We start from the raw sequence: 18319 nt of genomic DNA, 5'->3' as shown, positions 1-18319 counted from the left end.
CTACTTTTGATGACACTTAAAGCCTGAGATAGCCACAACCATCATTTTTTCTTAACTTTCAAGCAATTTGAGCTTGGACATAAGTACTCAGTGCACTTCATCAAAAGATGCATGTATCTGAGAAGATAAGGAGAATGGATTTAATAGTCATTCATTCAACAGATGAAGACATAAAATAGAGTACACCTCAGAGAAAGAACTATTGATTCCACTTATTCCAGGTTTTGATGAGCACTAAGATCATGTAAGTGATTTTTGCAAATGTTATCTCTCAGTGCACCTGCCCCTACCAGTCATAATCCTGCGAGACAGGTGCATATAAGGATCAAACTGAATCCATACTAAAAAATAGTTTGAAGGGTTATTTTTGCTTGAGCCAGGAATGAACTGGAAACATCACTCTGAAGTGTTTATGGAGCCTATGTTGGGCTTGAGGTTGTTTTTTTTTAAAAAAGCCTTTCAGCTCCCTAGATAAAACCAAAGCAAAAATTCATATAAACAAGCTAAACCAAGACTGTGTCAGTGAGAAACAATATGAACAGGAAATATATGTGCTTAAGTCGAAGTTTGCTGTCACTAATGATTTGCCAAAGTCTCAAGGCTGGAAGTGGTTTCTCAGAAATCCTGGAGCTGTAACTCTGGGTGAGGAATTTTAAGCTGAGAAAGGCATGCAAGGCAACACATTTAAAAACCCAGCGTATTAATAGTACATTTATTTAAACAAGACTCTTCTACCATATGGGGGTTACAAGAGAGATTAAAACAATGTGGATGAAAATGAGCCATAACTAACATAGATCTTTGCAGAGATCTACTCCTGCTGAAAAAGGATCAGGCATTTATACCTGTTAACACATCTTCTATAAGATATAATCTGTAATACCTCTCTGTCTCACATACTCTTTTTCACACAAACACACAAGTTATTGGAAATGACATCAAGCCACTGGGTGCAAACCTAATTCCAGAGTACACATTGGTTCACACAGTGACGTGGATTTATGAGTCTTGACAATATGAGAAGTGTGATCCAGCTCTGTGCCCATAAACTACCAGCCCTGGTAGATGGGAGAGCTCCTGGTTGCCCTGTCATCACCACTAGTGTTACCTTCAGACAACATGCTTATAGCTTCGTCTGTCTGCTGGCTGTCAGTTGTTGATATTTTCTTTGAATCATGGATGTTGCTTTGGTAGTTCACAGGTGAGGGATAGGTATTTTCACCCGCAGTTGATGAGGACAATGATTCCCAGGGTATTTCTCTTTTTCGCCATTTCAGATCCACTCTCCATCCCGTCCAGCCATAGAAAGCTAATGTGAAGAGGAAGCCTTGCATCGGATTAAGGACCCCCTAGGAAAGAGAAGTGCAACAGGTGTTAAACCTGAAAGGCTTCATTTTGCAATTTAAAAGATATGAGATGCATGCAAATAAAAGTGTGTGTTGTTCCCGTTGCTGACACAAACAAGTCAGAGTGAAATACCACAACTTGTTGTTCCAATTTGCTGAGGCCATCCTAAGGAACAGTAAGCACCAAATAGTTTCCTAACATGTATTTAAGCTGGTCAATCCCCTGGTGTGTTGTTAACATTCCCCACAAGCTCTAGACTTTTTTATTCACAAAAGCAAATATTATATTTTTACTATAAGCCAAGTCAAATATATAAGACTAGACACTAGCACACAGAAGCAAGTTTTTTAAAATAGCAGCAATTGATCTGTCTGGAACTGCTGCAGATTCCTGAGCCAGTGAAAGTGTCCACCAAAGTGGGATGGAAAATTGAGGACAGACACTGAAAAAGAACCCCAAGTGATTTCTAAAAAAAATTGTCTGTTTCAAATGGTGTGGGATGTTTGCTAAGTAAATTACTTTAGTTGTTTCCATTTTTCTCATGAGAAAAAAAGCAAATTATTTTTTATAGCTAATTTAAAAATGACTTCGCTCTTCCACCTGATCTTTTGCGATGCAGGTAAGCAAGGGCATGGTCTCTGTCCTGTGAATGCGTTTGATGCTTGTTAGAGGAGGAAGTTGTATCAAACTTGTTGCTTTGCTTAACTCTTCAGTAAAAAGTGGCTCAAGGGTTTAACTACGTAAAGCATGCCCAGGCCCTACAGGTATTTAACAGCTCCAGAATATGCTCTTTTGAAAAAGGAAACTGCAATATCACCTCTGAAAATCTTTGTCAAATATTCCAGTAGTAGAAAAGAGGGTAGGAGACAGTAGGATGCCAGTATCTGATATTTTAGTGCATTGCTTTCAAGATTTTACTGGTGCTTGACCCCAGATAATTATCCAAAAGTTATAAGATCTAGTATTCTTTATAAACCATTAATAAATAAAGCAGAGAATTTTCATAAAATACCTATTTTACAGGGCAACCTTCAGGAATAGTGAGCTAAAAATTTGTAGCTTGCATTATGGTAGAGGTTAGCAAGGTTAGACCCTAAATCACTGTAGCAGTCTGATAAGGATCTTAAAATGGGTAGCAGTCACTCTAAGAGATAACGTATACTCCAGTAAACAGGAGAAAAAGTTGGTGTCTGGTACGTTTTTAGCAGAGTTTATATGTGAAAAGTACTCCCAGTGACTGCACCTTCCTCTCTCTTACTTTCCTTTTTGTCCTTGATTTTTGGAGTGTTTATATTCCCCAAAATCATAAACTACAATCACTACACTCCTGCTGTTCTGCCAGTCTATAGAAATGATTTCAAAGACTAAGCAATGTCATGGCTCACCTACCATTATAATCCATGTGATCAGTGCAGCACTCCTAATGTTCTTCAGGGGCAATTCATTGATGTTTGGCTGCATTTCAAGGTAGAACAAAAGGCTCTCATTGATGATATTGGATGACCAGCTATTGAAGGAATAAAGAACAGGAAGAGAACAAGACATATATATATATACATACACATACGTATATATGCATAAATAAAATATGTTTTACTTTCAAATTATAGAGATCAGGATCACTAATAAGGAGAGTAAGATTTTTTTAATGTTAAGTCTCAGTTTGAAGGGATCAGTAGGTCTCTGAGATCAAAACCAGACAATTATCTGCTAGCCCTAGACAAAGAATTTTGAGCTTGCTGCAGAACAGTAAACTGCAGGATAAAATTGGGACAATAAACAATTGTGGTCCATAACGGGAACATCATGCTGACTTCTTTCGCTTGTGTCTTAAAAGGCTAGTTCTCACTGACAAGAAAACCAAATGCATGCTTGAGTGTCGTAAAAGGTTGCAGAAACTCCAGGTGGAATTAGAATTTCAGGGTTAGATTACAGCAGACTTTTAAAGTATATGTAAAAATACTACAAACCAAAACAAAAGTTGCCTTTAAAATCCCTGAAAAAGCCATGAACTTTTTGGAATAATGGTAATTCCTGTTTCCAAAGAAGGATAAGCATAATCAAACCTCATCCTGTGAAAGAAATTGAGGATATTCTATGCTAAATAAAGGTTATAGTAAATGCATGTAACTTCTTATGACTTCTAAACAGACCAGTGTTTCTTTACAGATCTAGTGCACCGTCAGAAAAGAAACTATCAGCACCGTGTCATACCTTCTGAAGTGGTTTACACACGTCCTTCCTGCAATTATATTTTTATCACAATGTAAATCCTCCTGCTGTCCCGTCCCAAATCTGCAGGCATCTATTCTACTTCATGTTGCCCCAACCTGCTCTCTTTGACTGACTTGTCTCATGTTTGACCTCTGGGACAGGAGGGTATCCTCCCTAAGACTGCCTCAGCTTTTCCCTACAGTAAGCTTTGAGAGAGTTTTTACACTCTAAAGTTTATGTTCTATCAGTCATGTTTATTTTTTAATAGGAAAGTCCAGAATGAGACAGAATGGAAATAAACAAATGTCCCCTTTGTATGCTTGGGGAACTGGTTCTTTCTTTCAAGTTTTGTCCCAGACCAGCAAGCCGGCCGCCATTCCTTAGGTGTCAATGCAGGTCTATGTTGTCTTTGGGCTCCAGAATAATCCTCACTCTTTCCAAAACCCTGGAAGCCTGGCTAAATCTCGGCTTCTCATCATTTCAAGTTTCCAGGAAGACATGCTACAGGCTTGTTCACTGTTGTCTCTCTCCCCTTTCCTGCTGGAAACCACATCCTTCACACTAGAAATGTCTCTCCTGAGCCTAACAGACTTTGTTATTCCCCAAGACAAGACAATCATTTTGCTCCAGAATACTCCAGAAACCAGGAGAAGATAAAAAGGCAGTCTTCCCCCCTGCTCAGCCTTTTAAGGTAACATAGCATGCATTAAGGTACCTGCATATAAGAAATCTAAGTAGCTGTAGACACTGTGAAATCTGTCCAAGTAACTTCACAACTCCAGGATCATCTCCTTTCTCCTTCTGCCTATTTTTTTACCCATGTAGATAGTCACTGCACAGCAGTGATCACTTCATGCACAGATCATTGTAGAGTGGAATCACCACCCCTTCTGGTGCCTTTATTGCTGTGCGATCATTGTGAGATTCCAGTAAAAGGTATTTTCTCCAAAAGGAGGCCCAATTCCAGCTTAGTTTTTCTGTGTGCACCCAGTACCTCCAGTTCCAGCCATCACTCCACTGGATGGTGCTGCTGGAGCAGAGGTGCAGGAATTTGGGGATGAGGTGTGCACTGTCCCCTTCCTTACTCCCTTGCTCCCTCTCTATCTCTTTCCTGTCCTACCCCGAAGTGCTATTTTCATAGAGAAAGATGGAAAATGACACAAAAAGACTAAACATTAAAAATTTCACACAAAATCATATAGAGATTTCTTTTCTATGTTTACATATAGCCCTCTATTTCCAGTCAGTATTGATGCTTTTTTCACACACTTGGGATCTGAAGACCACAGAGGTGGCTGCATTATCTAATCATAGTCAGGGCCATGAAGGCAGTCTTAGAAGCATGTTTATTGTACATTTTCGATGGTATCAAGAGGCTCTGAGAAATCTTGAGTACAGAAATATGCTTATCAGTCCACAGTGCTGAGGAGCTGCTGTTCCAGATGGGTTTAGGCTGTGTGCAAACTTCATATATATATTTTTTTTGGCTATTGTTTCTTGCTGTCATTGTTTTCCTGTTGGTTAAACATTTTTATCATTTCCTCGCAGACTCATGATACTACTTGAGTGATTCAGCTAGCTGGTGAATTAGTTTAGAATTACTTCTTCCTTAGACAACTTCCCTTCCAAGCTTAAAGACAAACGAATGATGTAACTCATCAGACTCTGTTCTTGTTCCCAACCCTCTCCAGCTGGAAAAAAGAAAAAACAGTTTAAAACAAAATAATGCATCTCTTACCAAATGACAAATACCAGCATAATTTTGAAGAAGCGGATCTGGATTTCTGTCCCCAGACGTCTTTCATTCTCTGTGTAAATCCCTTGTCTCCCTTTCAGTAAAGAGGCAACTGGAAAGTATAAAATTCTGTCCATTAATACACATGCATCTTGTTAGTTATAGGCACAAGCATCCAGAAGACAGATGTCTGTAAAGAGGGAACAAAGGAATGGATGGATTTGTCTCCAGCAGCTTTTCAGAAGCTGAAAAGACCATCATCAAGGAATCTCATATATGCCCTAATACTAAAGAAAAAGCAGTCCATCCACTGTGGATTCCTAATATGAGTGATATCCCACTAGCTGCTTTTTCTTCTCTTAGTCCCACTGAAAACAGAAAATAATATGTTCAACATACTTTTCTTTTAGAGCAAAAAGAGAGTACTTACAGCTTCTATATAATGTGTGATATAATGACATTAGGTGATGTTTAGACTAAAATAGAATGCATTCTATCTTATGCACATTATATTTCATTGTGGAATTGATACAGCATCGACTACACTTCTAAAACTTGAAGGTGCAATGTCAGCAAACATAGACAGTTATGCCACATGCTGTGGCATGAACACAAATATACTCAGTGTTTATTTTCCTTTATAAAGAGCAACTTTTTTATAGGAACATTTTCAAGGAAAACTTTCCCTTCTGAAAATTAGTAGTACTGAGGGTCGCAGGAAATATAAGATGACAGCTGACCTGAGAATACAGTTCAGTCTTCATTTGAATACATATTCTATTGCTGGTTTTATATATTCAGTACGTAGATGATGTGTATAAATTCAGGTATTGCAAACCTCTAGCACCGATCATGTTACGTGCAAAGAATGCATTAAATCTGTGGCCTTTCTTCAGCGTCATTACTTCAAAGCACTGGATAATAAATTAAATGGGATCTCATCTGAATTTTGTACAATTTCAATTTGTTTAATAATCTCAGAATCACAAGTTAAAAAATTCTGATCACATTTAATTATTTTTTTAGCTCCAGGGCTGCCAAATATTTCAATCAACTATCTTATTGCACCATTATCCTTAAACCAGAATAAATTGCATTTCAAAATCCAGGACAGTACCAATACTACAGTACAGTTAAGCATCCACTACACATTGCCTAAAATACATCAAATGAAGAGTAATTTAGTAACACAGAAACAGCTTTACCAATCTGCAGTAGAGGTTTATAACAGCATAACTTGAGTACATCATCAGAGTGTGTCTCTAGGGCAAACTTCCAGATGATATCTTGATATCTTCATTTCAATAAGCAATTCCCTCTCACCCTTTGCTGTATCTTTATGAATTAATGAGGAGCTATCCCACATCACTGAATACTCAGGTGTGGCTTTTTACAGCATTATTACATCACTAAATATAATACAGATTGATGCTGCCTGTTAGGAACATACCTGCTGACACCGTCCTCCTAAACAGGATTGGGTTGACGACCAGCACTAGCAGCAGTGGGGCATAGGTTGTAATGTAATGTGGGATTGCATGCTCCACACCATTTTCACAGCTGAGAAGAAAACAATAACAGCTCATGCATTTTTTTTCCCCACATCTGATCATTCTGGTTGTTTTGTATATGCCACCTTTATCATAATAAAATAAATAGAATGAAGCAAACATACAAAAGTTTTAATTCATACACTTTCACTACTAGTTCACACTGGGCACAAAATTGATTTTTAATATGCACTACAAATTTAAAGGAACAAATACAAAGCTAAACCCAAGAGTAAGACACTGCAACAAGCCCAAGCTGCCTGTACTGCCTGGCATACTTCTTCAAGGTCCCCTGAAACCCAGGTAGTTATTTCTAGAATATTCACTGACTCAGTGGGATACACGTGTCAAAGATCAAAAAAGCCCCCCATTTGGATGTCTGTCTCTAACACTGACCCAAAGATATTCATAACCAGAGAGTACTATGATTTCACAGGCTATTCCCAGAGCCCTGCTTACCTGGAGAGAGAAGGGTAGTAAAGCAGTGCAATTCCCTCCACGCAGAGCATCACCGCAAGGCCCCAAGTCATCATGTGGTACAGCACAATCGTACTGCAGGCATCAAGCAGGACAGGTGTAATTAGAGATGTCAAACCTTACACTTTCCACAGTGCAACATAAAAATAGGACCCTCACTGAAACAGTTTTACAGATACAAAATGGTGCAGAACCCTAGCAATACACTAAGCTAAGGAGAGAAGGTGGGGCGGGGGGAAGGAGCTTCAGAAAAAGGATTAGCCAAAGCAGTTATTTACGGTGGAGAGCCTTTCCCTTGTCACCAAATCTCCAGAAGGAGCCCTCGCACCCTTGATTTCTCCTGCAGAGAGCAAACTAGGGGATTAAAACTTAAGAATAGGTCTGAATAGTCTGATTACGCTTCTGTCATTTGCAGAGAATTATGTTTATCTTTCAGAGTTGGATGCTGGGGATATTCAGATCTGTGTGAGTAGAAAGCCTTTCACTGTTTGCTCTGATCTCAGAATCAAGCCCAAATACACTTTTATTGTATTGGTTAACAGACGTGGGAGAAAGATGCAGGTCCCAGTTGTCTTAGACTAGAACTATGGGACTTCACAAAATCAGGTTTATCCTCCACAGGGTGAAGTTAACTTAAAGTCTTCACCCCTGGAGATGTTCAAAAAGCATGTACATATGGCACTCTGGGACATGATTTAGTAGGCATGGCAATGCTGGGCTGACATTTGGACTTGATGATTGTAGAGATCTTTTCCAACCTTAATGATTCTATTTTATTCTAAAGCTGAGAAGTGAATAAAACAGAAAATCTGAGAAAAAAAAAACTGGAGAATGAGCTATATGAAATTCATCACTTTGTCCCTCCACATCTTTTTAATTTCAGGATGACACTTTTTTTTTTTTTTTTGTGACAAGAATCAATTTCAAGTACACAGCAGGGACAAAAATAGTTACCTCACTGTAATAAAAGTTTATAGAGCCCAATCTGCTCCTCATTTTTCCAAATGTTAAATTAATTCAGTTACATTCAAGTTCCAGCTCAACATAGACAAAACAATATCTGAGCATTTCCCTGGTAATTTAAGCACTTAGTGCACCACTTATCCATATCATGACCTGGTAACTGTATGAACATCAGATATTTTTACAGGCTTCATTTATACACTTAGATAGCTGCAGACAAACATGGACATACAGTGTTGGAAGGAAAATAACAAATCCAGTGCTTTAACTCTGGTATACCTCAGTCCAGCTGATCTTCTTACCACCAAGTAAGAATCAACAGCATAGCAAAACAACCACCAAAAGCCAGCACTATATAACAGCTGGATCCACATCTGCAGGGAAAAAATTGCCAAATGTTACAGCTGCTTCGCAAGTACCACCAGGGACAGGGAAGGGATTCTGATCTGCTCTTTAAATGTGCGTAGTTTCCAGCTGAGATTATTAAGTATGAAATCTTACTCAAAATCACAGGGACAGCATTGCTGTAGCCAGCGGGTCAAGTCACAGGTAAATTGAACAGAATTTGCTTTCACAGCTTATTCTGTTTAGAAAATCTGTTATTTACCTCCCCAATCCTAACCCTCAATGCTGTGAGTGAAGGCTGAAAAAATGTATAGTAAGGTTGTTTTAATTTTAGGTTAAAATTTAGTAGTTTCTTAGTAGCTGAGGCATGAAAATATAACTGAGATCACTGATTAACACAGCGTGTCTATGAATCTTGGGGTCAGCATGTGACAAGCGTTTGATCCAAGCACAAGAGCCCAATTCAGTGAGTGGTTATGAAGAAAAAGAAAGGTCATCAAAAAAATATCACTCACCCTCTAAAAAATAATCCATACTAAACTCCCTGATTGATTTCTTCAATAAAATTCCAAAGGAAACAGGTTCAAGTTAAGTTAAATTCCACAGTGTTCATGAGCTGACCCTATGCATTTTTCCCGTGAACTTATATAAGATAAGTGACCTTTCTCTGCCGCTGTTTATAAATTCCAAATTTCTTCTCCAGAGGAGCTGGTTTTTTGTAATAGTCTGGAACTACTTTAATATTCCTACTACCTTCTCTCTGAGCACTCTTTCAGTTCTTATCTAAATATCCTTCATCATGGCTCCATGGTAGCAACCTTTTATAGCTAGAAACCAGCATACTTGTTACCGAGCCAAACAGCAGTGAATAAAGATCTACCATTCCTTCCTCCCAAAAGTAAATCAAACTGGGAAATATTTCTTTCCACCATGGGTGTAGAACCTGCCTCTGGTCATTTATGACATAAAAGATTCAGTATTTAATTCAAACACTTCGTTAGTTCACATTTTTTGCTAGCGAACAGGAGTGCACTAACACTTTTCTAGTGCACAGAAAATAAAACCTCAGGCTTCCTTGTAATGCACTTTGTCCATAGCACTCAGCATGTAACTTCATCTGTACTTGTACATATTTACAGTTAAAAAATGCACAATTTAAACTATATACATACACAGAAGCATACACAAATAAACTGTGGGGTCTTTCCACCTGGAAAATCCAACGTAGGCAAGACTGTCTGCAGAAATAATATAAATCATATGTACCTAACCCCAAAATCTAAATATGCCACCTCATTTTTTTGCAAAATGACACATTGCTCCCAGTATCTGAGAAGATACCCCTCTGAAAACCAGAAGGTATTTTTCAAAGGAGATGCCTAAAGGCCTCACTATATGGAGTCTCTATTGTCTTGCGGATAAATGAAATCAAACTATAGCACTAAAAGAAAAATAAAATGGCATCAGAAACATTTTATTAACTCACATAAGACTATGTTAGAGGAAGTGAGTAGAAAGGGGGTTGTTTTTCATTCCAATATAATTAAACCCAAATTTAGCAAGTGACTCAAACTACAGTCTGGGGGTCCAGTTGTCTTCAATATCAATCAATGACCTGGACGAAGGCAGTGAGCACTCCCTTAGCAAGTTTGCGGACGACACTAAGCTGGGTGGAAGTGTCGATCTGCTGGAAGGTCGGGAGGCTCTGCAAAGGGATCTGGACAGGCTGGACCGCTGGGCAGAGTCCAATGGCATGAGGTTTAACAAGGCCAAATGCTGGGTCCTGCACTTGGGGCACAACAACCCTATGCAGTGCTACAGACTAGGAGAAGTCTGGCTGGAAAGCTGCCTGGAGGAGAGGGACCTGGGGGTGTTGGTTGACAGCCGACTGAACATGAGCCAGCAGTGTGCCCAGGTGGCCAAGAAGGCCAATGGCATCTTGGCTTGTATCAGAAACGGTGTGACCAGCAGGTCCAGGGAGGTTATTCTCCCTCTGTGCTCGGCACTGGTGAGACCGCTCCTTGAATACTGTGTTCAGTTCTGGGCCCCTCACCACAAGAAGGATGTTGAGGCTCTGGAGCGAGTCCAGAGAAGAGCAACAAAGCTGGTGAAGCGGCTGGAGAACAAGTCTTACAAGGAGCAGCTGAGGGAACTCGGTTGTTTAGCCTTGGGAAGAGGATGCTGAGGGGAGACCTTATTGCTCTCTACAACTACCTGAAAGGAGGTTGTAGAGAGGAGGGTGATGGCCTCTTCTCTCAAGTGACAGGACAAGAGGGAATGGCCTCAATTTGCACCAGGTGAGGTTCAGACCGGCTATCAGGAAAAAATTTTTCACGGAAGGGGTCATTGGGCACTGGCACAAGCTGCCCAGGAAGGTAGTTGAATCACCATCCCTGGAGGTGTTTAAAAGACAGGTAGACAAGGTGCTTAGGGACATGGTTTAATGGCAGATAGGAATGGTTGGACTTGATGATTCAAGGGGTCTTTTCCAACCTTATGATTCTATGATTCTACAGTGCATTGTTGGAGTCCAAGAGAGGGGAAAAAAAACTGTGGAAGACTACTATGCTGCTTACCATCTAACCTGAGATCAAAATGAAAAACAGTCTGCATACTGTACCTTTGCCACTGCTTAAAAATATTAATTTATTGTGCTAAGGGGCAGAAAGGAATGTATAAGACAAAGGGAAATATGTTTTTTAAATAGGATGTTCTTGTAATAAGGTATTGATGTTGCTAGTTCCCCTTTGCCAAAGAAACAAAAATTCAACATTTGCATCTAATAAGCAAAGCTTAAACATGTATGAATACTGAAAATTGATAGGTTCATACAAGTAACATTTGCTTCTACATCACAGCACTATCTTGTCTGAAACTGTCATTATATAGGCATATAAGATAAAGTGAGTTGCATTTTGGCACATATTGTTTTACTAAAATACTAAAATACTGCTTCAGTTGAATGATTTAGTTTTTGTGCAGCATATTGATATTGTAAATTTTGAATTGTAAAGCTAATACTGTTATTGGTCATCCATTAATTCATTGGGCACTCTACTAAATTTGGCTAAAGTGATGATCTGTCTTATTTATCATTCTCCACGTTTTGGTAAAAACATGGGATTTTCTTGTACAGTAAACTCAAATTATATGTCTCAAACAGTACTGTGATTGTAATATTTGAAACCAACTTTCAATCTGCACTTCTGTAATGCATTTATATTTTCTTATCCTGTGTGTTTTAATCCAAAAGATACTTAATTACTCCAGGCCAGATGCAGTCTGCATTTCTGAGCACCCATATAAACAGCAGTCTGAGCTGCAATCCTGCATGGCAGGTCTAGAACTTCTGCAGCAGCTCTGCATCTTCGGGTATATTTATCCCACAGTCCCTGTGTGTCTAAACCACAAACTCTCACACCCCCAGAGCTAATTTAAGCTCTCCATGTTGCTGGTTTCAGATGGTCCCCACGTCTGTAATTTCTGCTGGAGAAGGCAGCAGACACCCTTGTGCTACAGGCGTGACAGAGCTGCCAGGACATTAGCAATGCTGCACCAGCGCAAACCAAACTGGTGGTTTCACAGCCCATTCAGAAACGTCCATTCTCTTATGCCTCCATACCCTTGGCTTCATACAGATGTGCCCTTCACTAATCCAGCATTGCTGTAATGAGCAAGGACTACAAAACGCTTCGGACAAGCCTGACCGACACTGCCCTGTGCCCTCAAACGCATCGTGCAGCATCTGGCACCCGGTCCACCCTGATCCAGGCTTTTAGCGGGAGGCATGAACACGCTTGCAGGGGTGCGGCAGAGACTGAAACTATCATATCCAGGTTCTGACTCACAATTTCCTCTCGGACACAGTGGTTTGCCTTTCAGACTCCCCAGACTATCAGATGGGAGCAGGAGGAAGGGGAGATGGTCTATGTACCTACCGCGCTCCCCACACAGAAAGCAGAAGGCCACATGTCAGTCCTGTTCACCACAGAAATGTTAGCTATGAAGCCTGGGAAGCCTATCCATACACTGGACCTGAAGATTATACCTAAGGAAGAAAAGAAATAAGTATTAATGCTTTGAATCTGCTGGTGTGATTTGAGTCACATGCTTCTCCCCAGCCACATATTTCACATCGCAGCCCAGATTTTGTGCGTCCACAGGAAGGCTACAGCTACAGAGGAGCAGGGTAGGAACAACTGTACTATTTAAATGTCAGTTTAATTGCTTGGGAAAAGTAGCCCCAAAAGTCTGCTGGGACTTCAAATTTTGTACAGATTAAATCTCACTTACTTAGAGATACTGTCATGCACGTCCCTAAAGTAAATTGGGTAGCATTTAATAGATTGACATAAAACAATAACTATTTACAATTTTACCAGCACGTATTCATATGCTAATGTTCATGTATCTATGTAACTACCATTGCAGAAAAAACTTATCTCCAACTATTCACTATCTTAATTTTTACAAGCAGCTCTTTTCCTCTCTGTCACAGGACTGAAAAAAGCAGGGCTTTGGAACTAGGTGAGAACATTATCCATTTTTCTGAATGAACTTAAAATCTGTAAGTGAGATTTTCTGGTTTTGCTTGAAACAGGCATTAAAGCACGAACATATAGCAGAACAAATTGGTTTCCTAAGCACCAAAGTGACTCATTCAAAGACAATTATGAATAAATAGTTTCAGTTTGCCAGTGAAAGAGAAAGGGAGAAAAGTAATTTTGTGTATTGCCGGCTCATATGACTGAAAGGACATTTTCCAGGTGAGTGCATGCACATTTTTTCCGTATCTCCTCCTCTATATATTTTTCCTCCTCTCTGTATATTTTTTTTTAATATTGGCACTCACTATATACTGGGAGACAACCTGGTTAGACATGAAAGGAGAAAGACTCGAACTCCCACTCTCTCCCCGTGCAGCGAGAGAGCCTTACAAAACAGCACTACTTCTGTTACCTAATGTGAGGGGGAAAAATACTACTGTAGAAACAAACTCATCCTCTATTTTCATAGCATGTGTCATGGTAATAGCTAATTTGGCAGTAACTGCCATAGACTGATGGGATAGATTTAGACACACTAATTTCATTTTGACTCATGAGTTTTGTTTTAGTCTCTGTTGTTTTATTCCCCCAGCCTATCAGCCAAGAGCCAAGCAGCAGGTTGTCATTGATAAGGAAGCTTCACTCGCGTTTCAGAGGCCTGTGTCCAGCATTATCTGTGTACAGCTGCAATTCAAACTCATTTACTGTCGATATGATCTACCCAGAGAAGTGGCTGGCATATGAACAAGATTGCAAACTTGCTCTGAGAGGATTTCAAGACACACAAGAAGTGTTTTTAAAATGTAGTCTTAAGGACTGGCTAAGTGTTTGATGTCAGATCTAGTTTTAAACGTGCTTTCTCACCTCCACTTTTACTTCTTACTCTGAGAACCAGCCATTTTCCTGGATTTTAATTTGTTTTAAAGAAGAGATTTTAGTGTTGATTTGTCAAAACCTTGTACTTCTAAAATATAACTATTAAGTAAGACCTCTATCCCCCAAAGGCTCATTTTTTTCTGATCTAACTTAGCCCAAATCTCCCTGTGAATATATACAGCATGATTCGCTCAGAAATTTGTGCTGTCCACTCACCAGATTCATTTGGCTATGGTGCCTCAGAGCAACAAGAGCCCACTACAGAAACGATGAGGGACATTAAGCTAGTGCTTACCTAAGCCACCAAGGATGTCACAAATGGAGATAAGAAGCAGTATGGTGGAAGAGGAGGAGGCTTTGGGCATCTTCCGTGGGCTCTGTCCCTTCTTCGGCAGGAGCTGCAGGATGGTCAGTAACAGACTGATGGAGGCGCTGCCAATGCAAACTCCACTGAAAACTTCAGGCTGAAAGTTCATCACTAGCTGTGTAGCTGCATCTCGGTTCGGGCAGCAGTAGGTTTCTAACCTCGGAGAAGCCATGAAGCATTCGGCTGATGGAGGGGCCCAACGAGCAGAAGAAAATGTTGTTGCTTCCTCAAGGCAGCAGTCACTTTTTCTTCACTCTTCCCATTAGTCCTCAGTGCTGAGAATCACGCGACTGATGGATCATGTGCTGCCGCTGCTAGAAGTAAATCCCCTAGAGCTGCCTTTCTCAGCCTCTCCTAGGAAGGAGATCAGATCCAAACAAGAAAACACAGTGTAATCTGAAACATTGCCCATGCTTGCTCAGAGCAATTGGCAACAGTTCACTCACATATTTCTGCTTGCACAGTATTTGATACAGGAAGACTTAAACTCAGCAGAGCATTGAATATTATTTAAATAAATAAGAATGCAGGTACCGAAAGAGAAGCGTTACATTTTAATTGTGTTTCTCTTTAGCCCCATCCCACACAGCACCCTTTAATTACCGGAAATTAATTGAAAAGATGAGTCCAGACACAAGTAGTTCCAACCTTTATAGGGAGGAGCAGGGCTATAAAACCACACCCTCACCTAAATCTATACTTTAGTGATTCAAGCCACCCATCTCTGTAACTAAAATTAGAAACTTGATATCCTATAACTGTAGAATGAGATTACATTTATGGAAACAATATTAACCTTATCTTATTTAATCCGCAAGCACAGTAAATCTTCTCTTTAGACTATACTGTTGGGGTTGGATCAGCTTGACATGGAAAATCACAGAACCTTTCATTTATCAATAACACTTCATTATTATTATTATTATTATTATTATTATTATTATTATTATTAGGTAAGGGTTTATTATGAAAACAGGAATCTGACCTGTAATATTTGCTTTTACTTTATAAGCTAGACAATATTCTTTAAGTCAGGGGTCTTACTAGACACAGCAGCATACACTCACAATCATAAATACAAAAATTAAGTCTCCTCTCTCAGCTGAGTTTCAAACTCTTTAAGTCAGCCCTCACCTCTCCAGAAATCTCGTTTGCAAGAGCACATTCATGAAATACAATAGGGAGCACTGCAAATAGATTTAAAGTGAACTGAATGATAAAACCCACAGTCATAGGTGTTATAATTAGTCCTTAAAAGGACAGATGATCTAATTGCTTTTCAATTATTTTCCAAAAGTTCAGCTTATTTTTTTCAGCAGATACTATGAAGGCCTGAATATTGTGTGGGATATTGTGTGTGCAGGGGTCATGAAACACAGAGGCTTCAGCCAGTATTTCTGTGGTCAGTAGAGAAAACAGCCACCAGTCCAACATAAAATGTACTTGCCAAGTTCTTCAAGACACATTATGTTCTTGATCTCAGTGAAAGAATAAAGCTCATGAAGCTCATCAGCCTGCTGATTTGTGGTGGGGACCAGATGGCATCCCAGTATGGGATGGCACAGTAATTGAATGGCAGTCAAAGCCCAAGCTGCCAGACACGTCATGTGTAGTGCACTTAGCCTGCACCCAGGTAATTGCTCTGTGCTTTGCCTGGACTACACCACCCAAAGGGCAGGATGTTAGCTTGCAGATTCAGGCTCCTACACGTAAGTGTCCGTACATCAGAAAGGTGTCTGAAGTCTTGTATAGTCAATCAAGATCTTTTGTAGCTCAGTCTAGAGTCTAGAGAGCTGTTCTGCTCTTCCTAAAATAAATGCACACTGTGATCTGAGTAGGCTGCACTGACTATAATGGGAATACAACCATACACATCATTAAGGACTCTGAAATCCAGGCAGCTGATTTTGAAGCTGAATGTTACCTGGATGTTTTTGCTACTTTCTGGCATAAGGAGATTTTCCTGTTCTGTGTATGAGGACAGACAAGTGACCTGGATGTTGCCATCCCATGTCTTGTTACCACCTTGTATACAAAAATATACTAGGGACAGCAAGGTTGTGAACCAGACTGCTGTGCTGCAGAAACATAAGCTTATGTTGAAGTAAATGAGAATACCTCTACTCCGTTGCCAATACAAGATGCTGCTGTCAGTATAAGGTTGGGACCTGGCCACTAAAGAGCAAAAATTACAAGGATTCCACATAGTCAAATGATTATTTAAAACAAAGCCATCATATACTACATATACAATGTAAACACATATTAAAACAAATTATATTTGCTCTTATTGAAGGTATATTTATGTTGCCTGATCTATACTTAAGACAGTAAAAAAATTAGATTATTAGACAGAAAGGAAAACTTTTCAAAAGAAGCCTTTCATTGCCACTATCAGTTTCTAAAATTGCTCCCCTCACTATTCATGTTGCCATTTTCCTTCCTTCAGAAATCTGAAAAGTATATCAAGTTGTTTTCCTGACCATTTGATCTGACTTACAGATAGAAATATTTTCTGTATTTTGCTTTTCTTGCTTATCATCTGTTTTCATTAATACTGACTGTGATCTTCTAGTTTGCCCATAGGGATTTACCATTTCATTATTTTAACTTTTTTCTCACTTTTGCTCAGACACTTTGAAATTGCTTTTATTCCTCAGTTGTAGTCTACACTCTGGAGATTAAATTTTTAGTCCTCTCCTTTTATTTCCACAATTTTTCCAGTTGCACACCCTATTTTTTTTCCTTTACTTCTCTGAGTAGAGGACTGTTTTTTTAACTTCTTCTGGATCCATTTGTTCCTACTCTTTGAGGATTTGATTACACAGTTACTTACAGAGGGAGTAAGTGATTTTTATTGGAAGTAAAGTATATGACCTGTAGCATACATAATACAAAATGAAAATAAGCAACTCATAAGTAAATGGAGACATGCCATGATACAGTGGATGTGTCTTTACACGTGGACATCTGAGGTTGAACGGGACATGGATCTGCTGAACTAATGAGCCAACAGATATCTTAGCTGGTAAGGTCTAGGTAGTCTCTGGTCCTCATTGCTGGGGCCAAAGTATAAAGAGTCAGAACAGTCAAAGAAATTCAAAGCTGGTTTGGCAGTCTTACACCTGAGATTGATTTGGCTTCTCATGATTAGGAAAATAAGAGGATAAAAGCTGGGCACAAATACAAAGGAAACAGAAAAGTAATGAAAGAATGGAAGTGAAGAATTATTTTGCCTTTCTGAGGAACGCTATTGAGTATGCAGTAAAATTTAGAATGTCCTACAGGTCCTAAATGCCCTTTCTTCTGCAATTGTTGATGGAGTTCCCACTGCCACCAGTGGTACAGAACAGACTCACAAATATGGTATGTTTCTCATTTCTGCATCAAGGTAGGACCTCAGTTAAGCAAATGGTGTAACTTGGAGACAATCATTAGCACACACAAGAGAAGCATTTTAAAAAAAAAAACAAAACCCCTAATCCTGTCATTGCAAATACCAATCAATCAAACTTACAGAATAAATACAACATTGCACAACACTGAAAATTCCAGTATTGGGTTCATATATTGGCAACAATGTGCTCAAGAATGAGAAAAATACTGCTCTCCTTGTGAGGAATATGGGCATGTACTCCATATGCACAGCTTTTAGAAATACCTACTCCGCTTGGACCTGGGACATAATATTTCAGTCTTGCCCACGTTCATCATTAAGACAAAACACTGGCTTGCCTGCTTCTAAGGGAAAGTAACAAGTTTACAAAAATATGACAAGCATGTAGTTCTGCTGCTAAGGAGTGTGCTGTAATTTATGCTTGAGTGTGCAGTTATAGACACTTTAATCACTGTTTTAATTAAATCTGGGACTAGACCACTGGTTTACAAAAGAGATGGA

General features: G+C 39.4%; 1 protein-coding gene across 1 annotated transcript; it reads right to left on the bottom strand.

The window, feature by feature from the left end:
- Positions 1-602: 602 nt before the first annotated feature.
- GPR143 (G protein-coupled receptor 143) lies at positions 603-14724 on the bottom strand. The gene is made up of 8 exons (XM_069849963.1): positions 14350-14724; positions 12570-12679; positions 8566-8660; positions 7306-7398; positions 6747-6856; positions 5300-5408; positions 2737-2854; positions 603-1349 (listed from the first exon to the last, which is right to left on the bottom strand). Exons 1-8 carry the CDS (start codon positions 14591-14593, stop codon positions 1050-1052), a joined length of 1179 nt encoding a protein of 392 aa, XP_069706064.1. The 5' UTR covers positions 14594-14724; the 3' UTR covers positions 603-1049.
- Positions 14725-18319: the final 3595 nt, after the last annotated feature.

Source organism: Phaenicophaeus curvirostris, chromosome 1 (genome assembly GCF_032191515.1).
Source record: "Phaenicophaeus curvirostris isolate KB17595 chromosome 1, BPBGC_Pcur_1.0, whole genome shotgun sequence".
In the NCBI taxonomy this organism is placed as follows: domain Eukaryota; kingdom Metazoa; phylum Chordata; class Aves; order Cuculiformes; family Cuculidae; genus Phaenicophaeus; species Phaenicophaeus curvirostris.
The sequence above is the reverse complement of the archived record's forward strand: the minus strand, read 5'-3'. Positions and strand labels throughout refer to the sequence as shown.

Excerpts from the sequence above, each read along its gene's own strand:
- GPR143 (XM_069849963.1), bottom strand. The coding sequence starts at position 14,593 with ATGGCTTCTCCGAGGTTAGAAACCTACTGCTGCCCGAACCGAGATGCA. Across the intron at positions 5,409-6,746 it reads TAGGAGGACGGTGTCAGCAG|TTGCCTCTTTACTGAAAGGG; the intron begins GTATGTTCCTAA and ends TATACTTTCCAG. Across the intron at positions 1,350-2,736 it reads TGATCACATGGATTATAATG|GGGGTCCTTAATCCGATGCA; the intron begins GTAGGTGAGCCA and ends TCTCTTTCCTAG.